Source organism: Megachile rotundata, chromosome 4 (assembly GCF_050947335.1).
Source record: "Megachile rotundata isolate GNS110a chromosome 4, iyMegRotu1, whole genome shotgun sequence".
Classification (NCBI taxonomy): Eukaryota; Metazoa; Arthropoda; class Insecta; order Hymenoptera; family Megachilidae; genus Megachile; species Megachile rotundata.
Window position 1 is genome coordinate 7,214,500 of NC_134986.1, and position 23,279 is coordinate 7,237,778.

At 33.2% G+C, this 23,279-nt stretch overlaps 2 protein-coding genes across 8 annotated transcripts in view; one reads left to right on the forward strand and one right to left on the reverse strand.

Annotated features, from left to right (window-relative positions):
* On the reverse strand, positions 1–6,974 carry Klp64D (kinesin-like protein 64D). The gene is made up of 10 exons (XM_003706255.3): positions 6,838–6,974; positions 3,514–3,734; positions 2,864–3,282; positions 2,589–2,779; positions 2,370–2,509; positions 2,109–2,306; positions 1,647–2,038; positions 1,169–1,586; positions 970–1,095; positions 1–887 (listed from the first exon to the last, which is right to left on the reverse strand). Exons 2-10 carry the CDS (start codon positions 3,526–3,528, stop codon positions 750–752), a joined length of 2,037 nt encoding a protein of 678 aa, XP_003706303.1. The 5' UTR covers positions 3,529–3,734; positions 6,838–6,974; the 3' UTR covers positions 1–749.
* The window catches only part of LOC100880539 (uncharacterized), a 24,607-nt gene continuing 5,659 nt past the window's right edge, over positions 4,332–23,279 (forward strand). For 2 of the 7 annotated variants that reach the window (XM_076531414.1, XM_076531416.1), the window contains exons 1-7: positions 9,897–10,098; positions 10,855–10,920; positions 11,424–11,572; positions 16,480–16,658; positions 20,697–20,947; positions 22,734–22,819; positions 22,958–23,153. In XM_076531414.1, coding sequence (XP_076387529.1) covers positions 10,895–10,920; positions 11,424–11,572; positions 16,480–16,658; positions 20,697–20,947; positions 22,734–22,819; positions 22,958–23,153 — 887 coding nt within the window. In that variant the 5' untranslated portion in view covers positions 9,897–10,098; positions 10,855–10,894. Of the gene's footprint in view, positions 4,579–4,631; positions 4,979–6,925; positions 7,067–7,654; positions 7,786–9,896; positions 10,099–10,854; positions 10,921–11,423; positions 11,573–16,479; positions 16,659–20,696; positions 20,948–22,733; positions 22,820–22,957; positions 23,154–23,279 lie in introns of those variants that run through there. The other 5 variants (XM_076531418.1, XM_076531415.1, XM_076531417.1 and 2 more) reach the window with 5 other exon arrangements.

The window sequence follows — 23,279 nt, forward strand, 5'->3', positions numbered from 1 at the left end:
TTTTTGTTAAAGATTGCATTCCCATTTTTTTTCTTGTTACATTTATCTAATATCTCTATACCGAACAGAACATTTTATTTCTCATCACACAGGTACAGCATGTATTTCCTTCTCTAGAATCTTTAAACCAATTTTCTATTTAATAGTAATTTATATTGCATGCTATTAAATATGAAAATGTAGTTACTATGATTTTTGAGTTCGTTATTTGTTTAAATTTTGTCATCTCATATTTCACAAACATCACAGAGAAATATAAATACATAAAATATTATCTATATAACATAAACCTTACTTTTTGTGATAGTTCATTCAAGTTAATACATTTTTTATTATATATAAATATAACTCTAAATAAAGTTAAAATTGTATCGAATTTAGTTATATATTTTACCATACGATAGTTAATATAAATTAGCAAAAATTAGTTCGACTGATTAATTAGAAATATTTTTCTTCATTATGTACTTCTCAATTGCATAGTTATATAGCACAATACGTGCAGCTCAAGTAAATCAGTATTTTAACCGAAGTTTTCCACTACATTATACACTCCTTACTTCTTCCTAATGTTCAATATAGAATTGAATATCTTCAATTTAAAATAAAAGTAAAGTTACACAAAATACTGATTCTTTTATATAAATTATATAAACAAAAATAAATTAAAATAATATTTTTCAAAAATGCTAAAAAAGGTACTTAGTGAAAAGTAAATATTTCTATAATTTTATAGTTTAAATGTACTTTTAGTGTGGTGTACGCCTGTGTGCCGTAGTTGGTCTTGGAACTCCAGATCGTCCTCGTATTTTTTTTGGTTGCACAAAAGTATTGTCGATTCCATTATTGTAAGAGAGATATATATTTGACATATCCGGCTGAGTTTGCTGCATTTAAGAAAATATATGTTTTATATTTTTATCTTAAATTATATAATTTATATACTGATAAACTTTAATTAACACATACATCTTTATTACTTCCTACAGGTGGGGTAGCCTGTGCTTTACGCATATTATTACCAGTATATGCCACACATTTTAGTTGCCATTCTCCAATATCTTCATTCCAATGAACATATCTTTCAATCATTGTCTAAGGCAAGAATACAACTTATGCACTTATCGTTAGTATACGTTTATTATATATATATTATAACTATACATACTTGATATTGAACTGGAATATAACTGTTTACGATTAATTCTTGCAGTTGCAGTTCTCTTCCAATACCCCTGACTCCTTCTAAAAGACCTTCCATCTCTCTTTGGTGTTCTTGTTGTAAATCGGATAATTCCGCTTTAACAGACATTAACATCGTGTACACTCGAGCTAATTTTTTAGTTTTTCCTGCTGCTTCTTCTTGCAGAGAAGAATATTTCTCTTCTATGTCAATGCGCTCAGCTTCTTTGGCTTCAATAGCTTTTTTCAGTTGTTCTTCTCTACTTTTACGTTGTTCCAGTTCAATTGCTGCAGCAGCCAATAATTGTTCCTGAGCTTCTGCTTTTTCTAATAAATTTTCGCCTCCGACTAAAATCTTATTTTGTAAGTTTTGCATTTTTTCTCGTAATGCCTCCTTTTCACTCCTGTAGAAATATATATATTATATATACCATCATTTTTAAATAATTTTTTTGTTAACTTACTGAGTTCTTTTCAATTCTATGACATCTTTATCATCTGGACTTTTATCTTCTCTCTCAGCTTTATCAACTTTCTCAGTTGAATCTACATCACCATCTTCAAGTTCTTCCATTGTGAGTATTTGACTTCTTCTGCGCCTTACTTTCTTTTCGTGTTTAGTTTCTCCCGTTTCTTCAGAATCTTCAGAATCATCTTCAGATTCTGAAATTTCGGCACCATTTTCTTCTAATTGCTTGCGTAACTGTTCAATTTCTACTTGAAATTGTCGAAGCAGAGCATCCTTTGGATCTTCATTAATTCTCGCTCTATTTTTTATATTTTTAGCACGGTTCGCGTAACGAAGCGTGCTTATAGTTTCGTCATAATTTATGTCTGCAGGGCTTATATTTGCACACTGTATTAAAAACACCAATTAGACTAATTACATGTTGGATTTAATTCATTTGAAAAAGTCAAAGTATTACCATCAACGTTTTTGAATTACCACCCAAAGAATCTTGAAGCAATCTTGTCAGTTTGGAATTTCTGTAAGGCACATGTGAACTTTGACCATCAACCAATGCAGATATTACATTACCTAATGTTGAAAGTGATAAATTAATTTTCGTCGCTTCTCTTAAACGAACTCCAGAAGCTTTTGTTTTGCTCTGTCTTTCTGAACCCTAAAATGACAATTATGTAATGCTGATACTTAAAAAAACGAAATAACAACAAAGACTACATACAGCTAAATCAACTAAATGAAGTTTTCCCATTTTAACATGTTGTTCACCATCTTCTCCAAGTTGACTAGATTCCACTGTAATTGTAAATATTGCATGAGACCTTGAACTGGACACATTCATTGCTGTAGCTCCAACAACACCTACATAGTAAGTAGATCATGTTACTTTTAATGTTACAACACTTAATATTATTATAAAAACATTTGTCATTATACTTACGATTTTTGTTACCAAGAGACATTATTCTGTCTAAATCATCAGCATTATTTACGACATATCCACTAAGATCTTTTACGAATACTCCAATGTCAGGTCTTTCTTTTACTTCCAGTCTTGAATTTTGATCTTTACCTAACAGATCTCTTACTTCTTCATTGTAAATTTCTAAATACGTTGCACGTACCAGAAATCTATTAATAAGATATTATTTTTTTAAATAGCTGAATAAAAAATTAGATGGTAGAGTAATTTATATTTCAAAATAAAATACACACTTTTGATTATCATGAGCTTTAGCTATGTGTCCAAAAATATGTGCGAAGGTATTAGGAATAATTCCTCTAAGCTGAGGAGATGTTTTAGCTCCTGACATGGTATAAGTTTTACCAGTGCCAGTTTGTCCATATGCAAATATGGTTCCATTGTATCCTTGCAAAACTTTATCCACAATAGGTCTTGCAGTTTCATTATAAATATCAACTTGTGTCGAGTCCGTATCAAAAACAGCATCAAAACAAAAGAATTTTGGTGGTTCTCCCTGTGCGGCATTAGGATTTTCAATGGTTATTTCACTATTAATAGTGTCTACGCGTATTATATTTTTGCAATGTCCGTCCAACTCCTTCCCATTTAAAGGTCGAACACGGACTACAACTCTGACATTCTCTATTTCTCCGAGTTCCGTCGTACTGTCCTACATAAAAAAAATAACATACAATTAACAAAATAATTAATTCTATCACAAAATAACAGAATTAAAATATTAAATCATATAATGTATTTATTATATTTTTAATTTAGACTCGTAGTTAATAGTGTAATGTTACAATAATGACAAGATTTGACAGCTAGAACTGTCAAACAAGTATTTAATAACAACTTCTATTTAAAATACATGTTTTTTAGTATATATAAAAATACTAACTTCAGTCCCCGGCATTGCAGTTCTGATCCTTTTTAAAGTCACATAAAAACACGATTTAGAGCATAATATTTAATTCTAAAACACTGGTAAAACGCAATGGACTAGCAGACGACCTCCGTAAACAAATGGATCGATTTGTATAGTTGTGCTGTATGAAGATGGTTGTAAGTAGGCTCGTGCCATCTGTCTTATACAGTCGGAAAACTTCGTCGATAACTTATCTGCATTTCAATAAATTCAACAAAATTTAATTTTAGTATAAATATGAATAAATAATTAAACTAAATCAGCGATAATTATTTGTACGTATTTAAATTTATCATAGAGTAATATGTACGTGCGCAAGTATTTGGCAGCATTTGCACCTTTCTTATACCGCGCCAAATTTATAGTTTTGTACTGTAAGTATTTCAGGATTTTCATGATCAATATAAATATGCATATATATTGCGAATACAATATTGGCAATATTTCAGAATTGTCATTAAACAATTACTTCAAATTTCCAAATTTTTAAAGTTCATCATTTCTAAATTATGAAATTTCTAAAGTTTTTAATTTTCAAATCCTCAAATTGCTAGCTCTAAAATTTTTAAATTTCTAAATTGCTAAGAGTCTAAATATCCAAATTCATAATGAATATATGTAATCAAATATTTAACTACTGTCAATGAATATTGGGAACCCTGAAATATCGACAATATATCGATATGAATTATCGACAGTATATTGATCACCCGAGATCTCCATAGACGAACGTAAAAAGAATAGTTTTTCTAATTCATTTTAAATCTTTTGCAGGAGGATAATTACGTTTGACAACCACCTTCCAGAAAGCATAATTATTTGTGGCTACGTGTTAATTTTCGTTGCTAATTGTACAATTTGGCTTTCATGAAGATAAATTTTACTTGTGTGCGGATACGTTACCCTATGACTCATGTATTCTGTAAGTCTTCTATCCTGTATCAGTAACACTTTAATCGATAATTATTGAACGTATACTCGATTAATTCTAAAAAGTCATAGTCAATAATGAAACATACGAGTACAACGAAAATAAAGGTGGGTTAAATTTTTTTAAAAAGATTTTTGCCCTAATATGTATATATTTTTAGGAACGACGAATGCCCAATTTAGGGAGACAATCGTCGGGTGAAAATTGCGTGCATATGCAGTGCGGAGGACAATGGGGAACAAAGTACCCCCTCCCTGCGTGGTAGTTTGTCCCCCTACGTATCTAGTACCCGGGAACCCCCGATACATCTCCCCACCTAGAAAGATTACTCGTTTGAAGCGAAACAGCAGCTGACGACCGTAACAATGCATTCTCTGTACGCAAGAGACCAATATGCTGTACGCAGGGCTGCGAGAGAAGACGGTGAACTCTGTTGAGCGCACGCTACTGGCTGTTAGGTTACCGGTGTTATAGTGATGTAAAGCCACCAGGACGCGTAAGCAGCAGGTAAGGACCTATTCGCATCAGCGAGATATCGATCTCACCACTTCACTGTATGAACAAGACTCATCTAACCCATTAATTTACAAAGTATTTAGTATTATAAGTATATCTGTAGATACTTTTAGCAGAAATTTGCGAGATGTTGGTCCTCAACCACTGATGGGTCGTGTTAAATGCTTAAAGCGATGTTTTTTATTTGATCCTATAAGTAAAAGATGCATCACAAGAGAGCTGCGAAAAATGACCGTTTCGAACGTGCGCTTTTAGAATGTCAAAGTTTTGGCACTTCGGGACTTAGGAATATTGGAATTCAGCAACTTCGGAAGTTTAGGATTTCGCAACTTTAACATTCTGCGCTCTTGGTATTTCTACATTTTCAACCTTTGAAACTTAAAATTAAAAAATTTTAAAACTTTAAGACTTCAAAATTTTGAAGCTTTAGAAGATTGAGACTTCAGTATAATTTATACTATATTATTAATTTGTACTATATGTCATTTATATGGCACTTGTACTTTTATAAGTAAATACAATATTTGTATTACTTATAAGTACTGTAAACGTTATATGATCCGGAATGTAAATCAATCACTCTTTTTATCATCAACGTAAACGTTGACGATCGAGTATGCGATAAACAATTTTTACTTTCTCGACTATCATAGCAAACATATAAAGTATTAGAATCGAATAAAATTTAATTTTTCAATATCTTAATCTTTCAAAATTTAATCTTCCATTTATAAATCTCTGAATCCAATGTAATCTGTTGCTAAATCGGAAATGTCCTATAACTTTATTGCTACTTTGTAATTTTTCCTGTGTACTTTCGTCGATATTTGTTAGTTAAATAATGCTTTAGTGCAAGATTGTCTCTAATTACTTCTTATCGTAACGCCTATATCGACAAACCTGTTATTGTAAATTGTATTCACCTTTACAACATTTAAAGTCTTATAACAGGAATAAGAAAATTGAATTTTCATTTTACAAGCCAGTTTTATATATGCACTTTATTTACATTTAAATTGAATAACTTGTTCTTATATAAATTCATTCCACTTATCTGATATTGAAAAGTTTCAGACACCTGTTATTATCATAAAATGTTTCAACAGGTAATATTTTATGATTAGACGCACCTGAGCACCTATCCCCAAGTAGTAGTGTTGGCTTATGTTGAATTAGGATTAGGATAGGTGAATAAAATTTCAAATTAAAAGTTTACAGGTTCAAAATTTCTAAGCTTATAAATTTTCTAAATTTCCAATTTTCTAATTCTAGAATTTTTAATTTTCTAAATACTTAAATTTTCAAATCCTCAAATTCTCAAGTTCTCAAAATCTCAAATACCCAAATTCTCAAATTCTCAAATTAAACAATGTCTAAATTTACAAATTTCCCAAATCTTCAACTTTTCCAAATTTTCAGGTTTCCCAAATTCCCAAGTTCCTAATTTTCTGCACCTCTGAATTTAAAAACTTAAGAACTTCAGAAACCAATGAACAATGAAGTTTACTTCCGCTATCTCGCTATTTTCCCCAAGGAAATCATCAGTGCTCAACAAATATCTCAAGATCTCCACGAAGCAAGAACCGAAGCAAACTTCATCAACATCCAGAAGTATCGGCACGAAACGAAGCAGAAGACTCTGTTATTACGAAGGACGTAAATGAAGGAAAGGTAACAACACGAAGAAAAACACGAAATAAAAGCAACAAAAGGGATATACAACATAGAAGAACGGGGGTACAAAAGAAAGGTGAAACGAACGAAAAAGAGAAAAGATTAAGGAAAGAGGCGGAAAAAGGAGAGAAAGAAGGAGGACACAAGAAGGGAACACTGAAGAGAGGTTCTGTTACCTGGTCCGCTCTCTTCTACCTCTGTGATGGCAGGTCAGTGTTGCTGTACGCGTGGACGAGGACGGATGTACTCGTCGATTATGCGTGAACGTTTTCACGCAAGGAACACGGCCACGTTGTTTATCGTCGATCAGTGAAACAATCGCTTATGGAAATGTGACCTACGCCCATGGAACCATCGGCCTCACCGTGAACCTCTGCTTCAGCTTCATCGTGGCACGCAGTAGCTGTACGTAATTCCGATTGTAATGCTGGTGTCACAGACCTCGTGGAAAAACACGCTTTCACGTTTCTCGAGCACGAAATGATCATTTTCTTTTCGTATTGACGTGCTGTATCAAGGTTGAAAATGCGAGGCAAAGCGTTCGTTAACGGGGGGTCAAACACGCCGTTTAAAGGCAGCATGGTGAAAAGCGTCGCGTGTGTCACGCGCGTTGCATCCCTGGAATTGTTTGTGTATACGAACGTACTATTTTCCAGCACACGTGCTCTGACCGCATAAATTCAGACTGTAATTAATAGCCACGTTTCGTTAAGTTCGAAGATTGACGCGGTTAGAGCTCGCGTGATTTATGAGGCTGGTGTAATGGAAGTTTGTTTCTATCTTGACTATAGTACTTTCCATCTTACACCATCTCATCTGAAGTCCATTCGAAATAAATTATCGCAATCGAGAATGCTGAAAGAGAGTCATGCTGGTTCCGTGTTTTGAGACGTGGCAGTTTTGTTATTAAATCCCTTGGATTTTGCATCGTATAGAAGTTAAAATAAGAGAACAAATAAATAGTGGCCGGATAATTTTAGAAGCGTAGTCTGCTAAGATCCGTCGAGGAAAGTAAACTGGTGCACAACTCGCGCGGCTCACACGCTACGTTTGTATAAATATGTAAATAAGTTCGGAATAGGAAGCTAGCCAGGGCGTCGATTCCTTCGACAAAACAAGAACAGGTTTCAGATAGAACTTTACTAACCCTGTGAAAGGTGCTGTCTCCTAACATACCTGCATACGTGGAAACGCGCTGGTCTGGGAAAATACTTTTCTCAGAAGATCATAGTTCTAACTTTCGTTTACACTGCGTTCACGTTAACAAGTTCGGATCCTTCACATTTCATTCGTAATTTGCAACATTATTCCTAGTACCACATTGCAGCTAGTATCATTATTGAGTAAATAAGATAAAGTTAGTCGATAAGTTTGACTATCTTTTGCGATTACCGCATTCAATCATATCAGGGGAAGCACCAAGTCAGAGGTACATCCCTGTAGCACTTTTTCTTCGAGAAATTCTCTGAAATTCTCCAGGCAGACGGTGCACCTTGCACCATAAAGTCGGACTCGTCGGATCGGCATGTTATGTACGGGTTGTGGCAATGTAATGCAGCATAGTAAGGTATGGCGCGTAAGACAGATGTTGGCCAAGAAACAAATAAAAGAGGGGAAGAGAAAGAGAGGTCGGCGACGAACTGGTAGCTCGAATGCAATGCCACAATCTGACGAGTTTCGCATTACCGCCATTAGTCATTTCACCATACTTTTTATAGAAAGTATCTCGGCAATTTACCTCCTTTAATTTTATCCTTACTCTATTTGTGAATGGACTTGTACGACGCTCGGTCTTTAGCAGGATATCATACTTAAAGAATTATCTGGAACGGTGCTTTCCAAACTTTTATGGGCCGAGTCCCACTTTCGAAAACGGTCATTTGACCCAGTCGATTTTATTAAATTATTCTGCAAAATTGGGAGATCGTTCAAGAATTCCGCAGCCTGTTCCGAAACTCAACACCTGTAAAATTCCAAAAATTAGAAAACGATAACTTTAATTTATTAATTCTAAATGTTAGAACGCTTTAATACTTATTGTATACTTGAAAGTATTGTACGCTTTTGATATTTAATGCGACCTATCGAATCTTGCGATCCATCTCGAGCTAGTTGCTTTTGATGCTTGATGAAAGTTTGATGCTTCTACACATCTAATCTAATAGTTGTCAATTGTTGGTAGATCAATAAATCAGTGTTTATGTAATCCACACTTAAACAGAGATGACAATATAGAGATGTATAAATATGATATGAAAATGTCCTTTTAGATCGAAACAAGTGTTGCCCGACACGTTGCACGCACAGTGCCGTTAAACAACGGTGCATCGGTCACTGTTTGCGAACATTAGCACCGTGGTCTGAGGGACCGTAGATAGTGTTACAAACACCTTCATACCTGATATTGATCTAACAACACGATTCTTCGCACTAAAGTGGTATAAACATGTTTTGAATCTGCATGTTCATCGCTTTTTGCTTTCACGCTTTACACATGTGCAATCTTCTTTCTAACGACTGCATTTTTACAGCTGAATGAACGATAAAAAGGTGATTTCAGATTGAGAATATTATTATATGAATCTACTTCAAGTATATTTATTGATTCTGAAGATATAAAAAGAGGTTAATGTTTATAGGGATAGCTTTAAGATTTTCACGATCAAGAAGATATAGTAAGTGCATCATAAAATGTTGGTCTGTTAGAGTGCATAAAACAGTCCAGGACTAAACAGGATCCTGTACAGAATAATAAATACAAGAAGTTGGAATATGAAATGCGCCAAAAAATATTAAAGCAAGAATAGGAAAAGCCACAGGTTTCATGTATAGAATAATAAGTAGATCATACAGTTCTGAAGGATATAAACAGAGTATATTCTTTAAAACAGAGGCCTACCTATGAAGCCTAAACTAAACTATGAGGCTTATCTAAATTGTGAAGCCTTCAATCAACAGCATCACGTACAGAACAGTAATAAATCACGTACTTTTAGTGTGCATCAAACAGTAATAGGTTACAATGTTATTAAAGATTATAACATAAAGAAATGTTACTAAAGATTAAGGAAAATAGTTGCATCATAAAAGGATCAGTAATCCTCTGCTTTCAAGGAGTAGATTTCTAATCAATTTAAAACTTGCGATACACGTGATAGGAATAGCGCAAGCGCAAATGTATCCAATAGTTCTCAAGAAAAACAGATGGCCGGTACCATTCGTGGTACCAACAATTTATTCGCGTTCAGTACGTGCTCGTGTGCCGGCAGAGAAACATCCCCGTCCTTCTGTCGGCAATGCGGAATTCAAAACAAAACTCCCGTTCGTTCGCGTTCTCCGATATTAATTTATTTCCGCGTAGTAAAGAATAGTTTTTATTTCGGAAATATTTTACCATTTTATCAACGTAATACCTGGTGATTTTGTTGCGAATTTTTGTATGTTTTACCGAGTTTATTTATTTTGTTTCTTAAGTTTGATATTTTAGGGGAGGATATTTCAATTTCATGAACGGAGATCGCTTATTCCTGTTGCTTCTATTTCGATATGTTTATTTCGTAGAAACAATGTGTTAGTGTTCGGTGAAGCTCGATTTTCTTTGAATTGATCTTGAAACGTGCGGAATTGAACAATACGTGTTAAAAAGGGCACGTCAAGATTTCTTAAGTGAAACTTCTGTGAAATTCAATGTGAAAGTTATGGACGATTGTTTTAACTTTATGAGAAAAGTGCAAACAAACTCTCAAGCTAAACATACAAATTCTTACGTTTAAACTTCTGAAGGCATTTCCGGATACTTAAATTTCTAAATTCAGAAATTCTTAAATTCTCAATTGTTCGATTTTTACAGTTTTTCTAAATCTGAGTTTCAAGACATCAAACCTTTAAAGTTAAATTTAAATTTCTAATTTTTTAGCAAATCGAATTTTTTAAATTCTAAGTCCTTGAATACTGAAATTTCCAATTTTTTAAATTCTCTAATTTTTGTATATTACTACATCTTTTTACTTCTTTAAATATCTACTTTAACTAGTTGATACAGAGGTTTCGCTTCTATCACGTATTGACGATCACTCGCACAATTTACAAAAACATTTAACGTTAAAAATATTTCAAAATTTAAAGAAGAAAATTTGTCAGAAATTCTCTTTCATAACTCGCAAGTTCTCCGCTCATTCAAATTGTTGTTTCAGATCTCTGAACGCGCATAAACCGTAAACGCCAGTAGGGTAAATGATCCCATTATCGAACATGGAAGAGTATGGCCATTTAAAAATAGTTCTAAATTTTTTACTAACGTATAAAAACTTCACATACGACATCAAATATTGATCTCTCTCAGATTTTATATAAATCATTTCCAAGTACATTCTCAAAAAATAATTAATACAAATACTTGGACTTTATTGATCATAAATAAATAATTTTTCTTATTCTATCGTTAAGTGCCCGCAATTTATGAACAGATATATTTGTTCAATTTTCTGACTTAATTTTCAAAATTTAATAATGAAATGAGCTTATTAATTTCTTTGAAGTAATGGATACATCTTGAGCATCTGAAAAGTCATAATAGATCGTTTTACGTGTCACTTTTAATGAATCGAATGAAACAATTGATCACTAATGGGAACGTGATCGCTAATGGGTACATTTACCTCGGCTGCAAAAAGAACCGAACATAACGAGACGCGTGGTTAAACGAAAGCGCGTTTCACGCTCGATCAGCAAAAGATTTGCAACCGACGTATTTTTTCGCGAGGTCACCGATCGATAATTCTATCGAGACAGAAGTGACCGCAGTGAGAGTGTCCCGGTTAGTGGCAAGAAATCATAGTGGAAAGAAAAGTATGCAGCTACTTTCCAGCTTCATGGCGAGGCATCTGAAGCGAGGAGCATCCTTGAGGAAAGGTACGGCACTGCGAATGAGCCAGAACACTTATTTAGAACAATGCCATCGTAATTACCCCTCCGCAGAAATACGAGATCCTCGAAGCACCTCTTCTCTTTTTTTCTTTCCTTTGGAACCCTACAGTCTTTGTTTTTCCGCTTGATACGGGACAATTAATCATGATTTTCTCACGATCGAGAGATTTGTCGGTGGTTCAGGTACTACTGTTGATTGACAGCGCTCTTTTCTCTTCCTTGTTGATTTATCATTTTAATAAGCAGGCAGGTTTTTGGCCAATTCACTCTGTACGTGATGCGTTCGCTAGACAATTTTGTAAGCCTCAATACGGCAATAATAATATATGGAATAATGGTACAAGGCTTAGGATTTAATCAGAATGTTAATATGTAGCTTCCTTTGATACTTTAAGTTTGATTTATCGTTTAAATAAGCAGGCAGGTTTTTGGCCAACTAATTCCGTACGTGAAGCTTTCGCTAAACAATTCTGTAAGCCTCAACACGATAATAATAATATATGAAATAATGGTACAAGGCTTAGGATTTAATCAGAATGTTAATATGTAGCTTCCATTGATACTTTAAGTTTGATTTATCGTTTAAATAAGCAGGCAGGTTTTTGGCCAACTAATTCCGTACGTGATGCGTTCGCTAGACAATTCTGTAAGCCTCAACACGATAATAATAATATATGGAATAATAGTACAAGGCTTAGGATTTAATCAGAATGTTAATATGTAGCTTCCATTGATACTTTAAGTTTGATTTATCGTTTTAATAAGCAGACAGGTTTTTGGCCAATTCATTCTGTATGTGATGCTTTTGGTAAACAGTTTTGTAAGTGCCTCTTGATGCTATGGCATAATAGTGTAAGATTTAATGGAAATGATAGTATATAACTGCATTGATATTTTAAGTATGAAATAATTGTTTATTAGAGCACACAGTGAATCAGAGCGCGATTTGTGCATTGATATACGAATGAAACGGTTTCATGACAGAAAATTATTGCAAAATGATTCTTATATTGCAGCAATTTGAAGCTTGAAGTTTTAAGAAAATTACTGTATAAAAATTTCAACGTATTCTCAATCTAAAATAACTAATTTATTAACAAAGCAGTTAAAATGAATCAAAGTGAAATTTGTATATTGATACTTCACGAATTACGAGACTTTATGACAGAAAAGTATTTTAAAATGGCACTTATGGTACATCAATTTAGAGCTTAAGATTTAACAGAACTAACGGTATAAATATTTAATTGAGATTTTGCGTGTGTGGCAATTAATTGATTATTATTGATGTAAGCAATTGATCAGAATTAAATTTGTATTTTAATCTTTCACAGACAACAAAAAAATAGCAAATAGCACTTGTAACATGTCGAATTGAAGTTTAAAGATTGAAATAATATAATATAAATGTTTCATCAATACTGCCAATATGAAACGAATAATTGCCTATTAGAGCAAGCAATGAATCAGAGCGAAATATTGCGCTAATTGCTCACATGGCAATTTCACATGGTTACTTAGAAATTCGTCGTTTGTTGCCTGTGAAAGACGGCTTATGATGTATGTTATTTGATCAATATGAACCGAAATATCTGACCGGAGTATGAAAGAAGTGGATACAATCACGCGATGTTAATGTCGTTTGATCAGTGCTGATAAAGATACAAATGTTGCTCACGTTTAAATTATTACTGCGTAGCGTGGTCTACGCTTACCTGAGACCATTTACAAGTTACTAAATTTTTAAATTTATAATTATTTAAATTCTGTGATTATTAAGTCTACGTTTTCAAATTTTTAATCTCTTTGCAAGTTCTTCAATTTTCAAATTCGCAAATTATTTAGTTTTTCAGTTTGAAAACTTTTACATTTCTTAATTTGTAAACTTGCAAAATATAAAGTTGTAAAATTGTGGATTTCAAACATTATCTTTTGAAACATATTTCTTATATTTTGTTATAGAATCATTATACAGAATGATTGTCGTGAATACATTAAAATCTATACAATAGTAATTTACACAGGTACAATTTATATCCACCTGTACGGTAACAAAAATAATGATAAAAAGTAAAAAATCAGAAAATAGAAATTAAAATTATATTATTAGAAATCAAATATTAGAAATTCCAATATATTATATTTAAAAATTTAGAAGTTCGTCAATTAAAAAATATGCGAAACTGAAAATTTGCAACTTATGAAACAGGTGGGAAATTTGAGTTGAGAATATTTCAAAGGATAACGTATTCTACACTGTTCTCTGTATAATTTTCAACCTATCAATTTTGTATGTTGTTAACAAGATGTTGTAACAGAAGTATTAGGTATACAAACACCTGGAAAGGCTGTAGTATCAATTTCTATCTAAGAGGGTGCTTGTAATGCCAAGGTCTTGTCCTCGATTGTTCCTGCCTGTTCTCCCGCGTATATTGGGTGCTGCATGCACGTCTACTGACATTTCAATCGTGAAACTAGATCTCCTAGAAATGTTTATGTGAGGCTACGATGACCTGTAGATACCAAGGTTCATTAAGAAAAAGAATCTTGCAAGATTTTGCCATACAGATTAATAGTGTTTCTGAACCCTTTGCACTCGAAAGTAATTTGACTGTTTGCGACTTTCAAACTTACTAGTATAAAAGTTGAATGAATTCTTTTCAGGTTATTATTTCTCTACTAATAATTTCCACTATTTGTTTTACTACGTTTATTCATCACATATGTCATATACAAGGGGTCTTACAAGCAGCGTAGGTCCTTGAAAAGGGGGGGTAGCTGGCGTGACTCTGAATAAGATTTCCCTTTACAAAAATGGGGTTTGAAGCTTCGTTTTTGAATTATTAAGGAAAACACGGACCAATCAGTGCGCAAGGATTATTACGTGTTGGATTATTACGCGTTGGATTACTACGCGTTGGTTAACTACGCGTTAGATCACCACGCGTTAGATTCCTACGCGTAGAATTACCACGCGTTGCATTACTACACGTTGGACTAACACGCGTTGAATATCCAAGCGCTGGATTACTACGCGTTAGATTACCACGCATTAGATTCCTACGCTTAGAATTACCACGCGTTGCATTACTATACGTTGGACTAACACGCGTTGAATATCCAAGCGCTGGATTACTACGCGTTAGATATCCACACGCTGGATTACTACGCGTTAGATCACCACGCGTTAGATTCCTACGCTTAGAATTACCACGCGTTGCATTACTACACGTTGGACTAACACGCGTTGAATATCCAAGCGCTGGATTACTACGCGTTAGATATCCATACGCTGGATTACTATGCGTTGTATTACCACGCATTAGATTCCTACGCTTAGAATTATCACGCGTTGCATTACTACACGTTGGATTAACACGTGTTGAATATCCAAGCGCTGGATTACTACGCGTTAGATATCCACGCGCTGGATTACTACGCGTTAGAGTACCACGCGTTATATTCCTACGCTTAGAATTATCACGCGTTGCATTATTACGCGTTGAATTACTACGCGTTGAATATGCACGCGCCAGATTACTACGCGTTGGATATCCACACGCTGTATTACTACGCGTTGTATTACTACGCGTTGGATTACTACACGTAGGATTATCACGCGTTGCATTACCACGCGTTGGATAACTACGCGTTATCCGAATCAGTTAAAAAATGCTTATTTCAAATTATTGTATTAAACAAAATATTCACCTCTCGAGCGCAAAGGGTTATCACGCTTGTTGCGAGAATACCACCCATTTTATATCTAAAAAGAAAGTAAATTAAAGTATCGATTTTGTTAGAGAACATTAATATTCCAAGGAGTGGGCTAGGACTAACGAAATCACTTTTAATCTGGAAATCACGTTCAGGATTCACGCGACGTTCACAACGTAGAACATAAATCGAGCTGGACAACTTTCCTAACAGATGGATCAAACATTCCGTACAAGAACGTTCTGAATTCGTTGTGTATGCACATTGCGGTATCGTTAATTGCCCTCAGACATTCGTCCTTGTGGTGCATTGTAATTGATATGCACATCGTTTTAGAAAACATTATGCTTGGAAGAATGATCGTGCGATACCACGGTTATTAAGTAAACCTTAGGAAAAACACCTATCTGTGTTTGAAAAATTGCTTCTTTTATTTCTTTTTTCTAGGGGTTTAAGAAATAATGATTCAGAAGGGGTTGACACTTTAGCAATGCCAAGAGGTTGACACTTGTAAATAATTGTGAGGGAAAATTATTATTGGAATTTTCATGGTTGTTTTTTAATAATTATGAGGAAATGTCTGTAAGTAAAGTTTCTGAGGTTTGCTTTAGATGCGGAATCTTTTTATGAAATTTCCAATTTGCAAACTTAGACATTTTTTTATTTTTTAGTTTGCAAACTTAGACATTTTCTGATTTGCAAATTTAGATATTTTCTTGTTTTCTAATTTGCAAACTTAGATATTTTTTTATTTTCTAATTTGCAAATTTAGACACTTTCTTGTTTTCCAATTTGCAAACTTAGAAATTTTTTTATTTCCTAATTTGCAAATTTGGACATTTTCTTGTTTTATAATCTGCAAATTTAGACATGTTTTCATTTTCTAATTTGCAAATTTTCAAACTAACAAATTTTTTAACTTACAAATTTAGAGCTAATTATTACACTGCGTTATTCCTTTCATTCAAAACAACTTTTATTTAAGTCATTTTTGTACATAACAGTTTAACATGTATGTAGAGCAATTAGGTGAATCGTCTAATTTACAAAATTACTTATTAAAAAACGTCGAAAGTAATGTGTAAATATGCCTGTTGAAAATACTGGCTTAATTAATGTTTAATTAATTAATGCTGGATGTAATTAATATGTTTTATTTTTGCTTATTGTTACAGGAAAACGTGAGAGTACTGGTGGTGGAAATCCTGCAACCAGTTATACATCTTCATTAGGGTGTCCACCTAAAATTTCTAACAATACCGGTGGTTATAGCAGTGCACCTGGGGGTGCCAATATGACCCCCGATAGTGCTCTCGACGATGAGTTCGCTGCAGCCATTGCTCAGAAAACTCAAGTAAGATAAACAATTCACTTATCTATCTCTCATGCGTCAAATTGTAATCTGAAAGGATCTCTTATAAGATCCACAGGTTTTTCTGAACCAATTATTCTCAATCCAATTTTTCTGAACCATTTATTATTGTTATCAAATTAAATTGATGAAAATAATGAAAAATAATAGTGATAAATTCATAAAACTAAAAACAGCAGAAATTATTGTTCAAAATAATTATCCTCTTTCTTAATGCAAATGGACCTCAAAATAAAAAAGTGTGTTGCTAAAATAAAGTTGTAGGCAATAAAATTATGCAACGTGGAAATTATATTATTTTGTACGGAAATTATCTACGTATGAAAATTATATTATCGTAAAGTTTAATCAGTCTACAAATATGTTTATTTCTTAATATTTAGTTTTCGATCATTAAATGATCAGTACACAAGTATTTTCTTCAGAAAAGAAAGGGGAAAATAATTCCTATTTTTAAAAAATACACACTTCTAGAAGATGCAGTATCTTATGAAGGAGAAGTATCTCAAGAATTAGTTTCGATTAATTTTTCTAGTCAATTATCCTGCGATGGTCGTTATTACTCGATCAGAAATGATTAGAACGAAGGCTACCCAGATTTCACGCACTAAAAAGAATGCGAGAATATATTACTTTAAGAATGTGTTACCGTAACGATCACGTAGTATGTTAATAAGCGAATTGTACCGCTTAATAGCATTTTTAACATCAATTTGCAGCAGCATTACTAATATATTCTTTAATATAATAGTTATTATACTTTACTAGGACTGTCGTTAGGGAGGTCTAGAGTAAAATAGAAATTACTTTTTATTCTGTTATACAGTTAGGTCAGCATGATTTAGTACAACTCTCAGCATGAATAAATTGCAAGATTGAAAGTTTGTAAACTTTCTACTTTGATAGCTTGGAAATAAATTTCTAAATTCGAAGAATTATAACCTTGAAATTTTGTAAAAATTATTTCTGATTTCCTAGGTTTGAGAATTTTTCAGTTTAAAAATTTCTAAATTTGAAAATTAGTAAATTTGCAAAATCAAAGGTTCGTAAACTTTCTAACTTGCAAGCTTGGAAATACAATAAATATCTAAATTAAAAAAATCGAAGACTAAAAATCGTTCAAACTTGAGAATTTTCATCCTCTCAAATTCACAACTTAAAAAATTATAAATTTTCATAAGGGTGTCCTTGAAACTCGTCTTCCAAAAGTGTCCTGACACTAATTACTCTACAAAATTAATCTTTAAAAATTATGATACTCTTTCTGTACAAAACGTGCAGGTAAAAGAATGTAAATAGTCCGTGCCTGATTTACATTTAATACGAAATGCATTGCACGCAGTACATAGTTCCAGTGTTCTTGTATCAGTAGGAATTTTTCGAGAGAATTTACGTGATTCGAATCGTGAAGGAATGGACACAGTCTCCTTCGGGAAGTGTTCTCAGCGATTGAACCGACCGCTGCTTTCTTCCTTTCGAATCCAATTGTTCATCAAAAATCAGTTACACGTTAATAAGATTTAAAACCTATCTATCTAACACGATGCCTTAATCCTGCAGTTTACGGACGCAGAAGGAGAAATTATCGTCTACGTGGGAAGTAACTCCAACGATTTCCGGTGCCGGAGTTCGTGAGACCTCTCGAGTGATTTTTATCGTCACATTCTTTACCGACGCTAAAGGAAAAAGGATAGTTGTATTCATAAATGGATTCCTTAAAGAAAACCGTCGATGAATGGAAGAAAAGTTTTTTCGTCGAATAATTGAAACGATCTAGGTTTACGGACATTTCTTGTATACCTATCTGTATGAAGTCAATTTGACGCATGAACGAATACATTTAAAGAAAAACCACTTAGAAAGCAGTATAAACGCTACAAGTAAGGAATGAAAATATGAGATATATATTTATAGAAAGTTTTTATTATTCGATAATATTTTAGTACATTACTTCATTACTCTACATTCATATTTTTACTTCCCTCTACTCTGTGAATTGCGATTTGTACTGCAACACCGGGTTCGAACCCGACATACCGGCTGAGGCGGCAGCATGCGACTCCGAACTAGCAAAGTCCGTCGTTTATATGCTATTGTCGGTGCATTCATATTTATTATTGTTGTAATTTTCGCATAGGTAAAACTAATTTACTAAAAATTTTATTTACATTACGATCGCGTCAAATTGACGCACATCCGTAGAGATAGGTATACCACGTAACAAATTTCAATATTTCAAAGCTTTTGAAGAAAATAGACTTCAATATATGTTTACCTCGTTCAATGGATAAAAGTCAGTGCAAGATAAAATGCGATCGGTTTTTGTCATTTTTCTAAAAAAATTCGAAATGTGTCAAAATGACGCGGCTTGTAAACCCAGTGTTAAACGCCATTGTGTTCGAAGAGTAATGTCTTCAAATTTCGAAGTGTTTCATCCTTAATATATCCTTGATTCAAGGTTCCATCTCCAAGTTTTTATAGAGCTGATCCTTCAGCAATAGGCAACTTTCTAATTAATGAAGTGTTACGTTCTTGAGAGGATAGGTAATGTTACTATTGCGTAAACGCTGGTTTTTCTTTGTGATCTTGAAAGACAAATTGTAGGCCGGAGTATTTATACATAATTGAATATATAAAGAAATTGTTATTGTAAAAATTCCTTGTGCAAGTTTAAATGTATATTGTAAAAAAGATTTCAAGGTTAATGCTTTTTAAATGGAGTGTACCTTTATGCTGTAATCCGCCATTTTAACCCCGTAACCTACGATTTTTTCGACAGCTGCGTCGAAAATAATTAATCACGACTGTAATATTAAAATAACAGAACTTGAAATGTTGAACATATTTTGAATTTAGAGATTTTTCATTGTACAAATTGTAACTGGTATTGAACTCAAAACTCAGTTGTAAATACGATTTTTGTTATACGAGTGTGACTGGATGTCATAAGTCAAGGGGTTAATTTGTAGAAAACCAAACTCCTTCAACAACCATTTTACGTGACCTTGAACCATATATCAAGCCTGTTTTCACAGTACCACGAATTTATAGTATTCCATTTAAAAGTATAAAATTGACCTTGAAACCCACTCTGCAACTCCCAAGCACAGATATTTAATTCATAAAATTCTACACATTTTCATTCAAATTTATATTACCAGTCAAATCTTGAAATCTTTTCAAATCTATAGTAGCGTTAAATTAATCATAACCATCTTAACCCAAAAATATATTTGAAAAATTCTGATCTTCGAGCTACAAATTAGAAAATGTATTTCGCTCCATAAACGTTCACGGTCATTAATCCGCGTCCGATTTTCCCCAATTTTTTACACGGACAGTTTAATTTGCTTATCAGAGTACAGACGTAATGTGAAACTTTTTAATTTGAATCAATTACGTTTATCCATGCGACTTAATCTGATCGTCTCGCGGTTAATGACGTTTTCCATGACGCCAAAGATTCTTCTTAGACGTACTTGCACGCGATGTTGCGTGAGTACACGCGAATCGTGTCCTATATCCCTGCAGGATGAAGGAATAATGATTTTTATTGCAATACAGCTTTTCCTTTGTTCCGTTCTTTAACGTTTTAGCGCCACAATAAAATGTTTAACGAGAATGCGGTGTCGGAGGAAACACAAGATTTAAATATTTGCATGAAGAGGGTTGCTAAATTCATTTATGAACAATCGTTCATTCTTAGGTAAAATGTTACCGTGACATAAATATTTTATACATTATGTGTAATATACAAGATTATGTGTATGAATTATAATCTTAGATCTGAAGAATTAGAATCAGTATGTATAGACATATCAATATGTTAATATATTAATATAGACATACTCATCCATATTATAATTTGAAAGGAAAGTTATTTTAAAAGTGATCGAACTATTTATAGAGAAACTATGTTGTTTTTCTAACGTTCACTTTTACTTTCCTGCCAATTAAATTTTATGTAATTTTTAAACAGAAAGTTTGTATTAACAGTAGAATATTTCTCATTTTTTGCAGAGGGACGCAGAAGCCATTCGTGGAACATTGTACCTCGGTATTGCCTTCGTAATCACATGGATAATAGGTGCAACAGGGCTATCATTGGCATGGCTGATATTAGTGTTAGCGTTGGTAGGAACAATACTGAAAGTAAGAATCTCCCGCCTCCTTGAATCTGTGCTGCAACAAGAATTAGCAAGATTTCGTCGAAGAAGAGCCCTGTATAAAGATGAAACCGCCGAATGGCTGAGTTTGCTCCTTAACAAATGGTACATCTGATGTTATAAGTGCTTCAGAAATTTTTCAGTTCCCTGTAATTGTAAATTCTAATTAACATGATGCATTGCTGTAATTTATTATAGTTTATGCTTCTTTCTGTTTATTGACAATAATGAAATACTAATAATTGGACGAATAATATATTAATTGTGAATTTATAATTTGGGAATTTGAAAATTTGAAAAATTGGGAATTTGAAGATTTGAGAATATGTGAAAGTGGAAATTAGAGTTTGAGAATGTAGGGGGTTGGTAAATTATGGATTTGAAGATTTGAGGACTTAATAAGAAGGATTTGTGGAAAATTAAGCATTCAGGAGTTTGGAGATTTGTGAACTTAGAGTTTACTGATTTAAGAATTTAGAATTTATCAAAAAATTTATAAACTTTTTTGGATATTCAAGAATGTAAGAATTAATGAATTTTATAATATACAAATACTGACCACCTGAAGTTTCCACAAGAAATATGTGATGTGAAGATAATAGCCTCTTCATTAAAATTCGAACAAAAAAATGAAAAAAACTTTTCAAAGTTTCTCTGCTATCTAACTGCTACACTATAATTTACGTATCTCTGAACGCAAAATTTCGAATACCAGGAAACTTCCTGAACTGGTTAGCAATATCAAGATCGATTTTAAATAATTTTGTTCGCCCCAGTGAAATCGAAATATGGGAATATCGCGTGATTGTTAATGGTCCCAATATCCACTGTAGGTGAACGAACGTTGTTCACGAATCAATACTGTATAGGTATTTGTAAACATTCCACATTCCACGAGTGTATAACCGGTGCCTTTCACATTTCACTGCATACGTACGCTGATATCGCTGACCTGTAGTTGACAAAACTGTGGATATCAAGTCCTTGTTCTCTAGAACTATTTCATTCGTTACCGCATTATTTCGCTCGTATCATTTATGGCTTTTATTTGCAATATTTACGTATAAAATCTGCGACAAGATAAAATTTATGCCACATCGATATGAAACTTAATGCCTAATGAAAATTACTATGTACATTCATTGATATTCGTAGTACAAATTATTTTTTGACAAGAATTATGTTCTCGTTGCAACGGATTGCACCTGCTGCCTGTAGATCGTGTACGAGCGAAACGATTCCAACTTACCCGACGTTTTCTCGTTTGTCAAGATCTCGAAGACGCTAAAACAACATGCGAGAGCTTGTCCGGATAGTGTACTACTTATTTGGATAGTTGATAGACCTGTTCGAACATTTCTGAACGTCCAGTCGGGCTGTTTTAATTCTTTATTTTTCAGAGCATAGAAAATTCACTAGTAACGTCCGATTTTATAGAGAATCTTTTTAACGAGCATCATGTCTTACAGAATTAGTATAAAACTTCTAAAAGAACTAATAAACTAATAAAAGAATATTCTTCATTAGGAAAAAAATATTGTAATTTATCAAATGTACTGAAAAGGTTTTCAATGAGCTTCCCTTATCGATCTCTTAAAGTATTGATGAAATTACTTGGTTCTACAAGCTTGCAAACCATTATCAGATAAAAATGGATCACTATCATTAGAACGTTGCATATTACATTGATTTATGACCCACTTTATTTTATACGTATTCTGTCAGATTTTATCTAAATAAAATTTTATTTGCTATATTTTTAAATTGAGGTTTTTAATTAAACTTTAATGAGTTGTTGGATACAAAGTATGACACTAACATTTTGTTCACTTTAAATGTTTATTTGGAATCAGTTGATGTTGTATTATTTTATAATTATTTTCTTATGTAGGTGGAGATTCAGTGCTGCCAGTATATTTTCTTTGGCAAAGGAAAGGCTGGAACCTCTGTTAAATGAAGCTAAACCAGGAATACTTGGTGAGTCAGAACACTCTAAATTAATTGATTTAAATTATAAATGAATTGATCTGAATTAATAAATAACTTGAACATAAATATTCCATAATGCATTTATATTTCTCAAAGTAAAATTACATCCTTAAATAACTGTTTTAGGACCATTGGAACTTAGAGAACTCACACTTGGCGAGCAGACCCCGTGTGTGACACGTGTGCGAACTTTAGATTATACGAATGACGATGATATTCTGGACGGTCAAATAAGAGAAACAAAATTATCCGTGGAAGCTGATGTCCGTCTTGATTGCGAACAATTTCGTATGCTTATCATGACCAGGCTATTTGGAAGAGAGTTAGTTGACGACAGAATCAGTATCTAGAGTCAAAGCGTAGGTCCACTTTTCCGATGGTAAAAATTATTTCGTTTTAGTTATAAAGCGTGATAATACCATTTGCATCTTCTTTTTGCATCAATGAT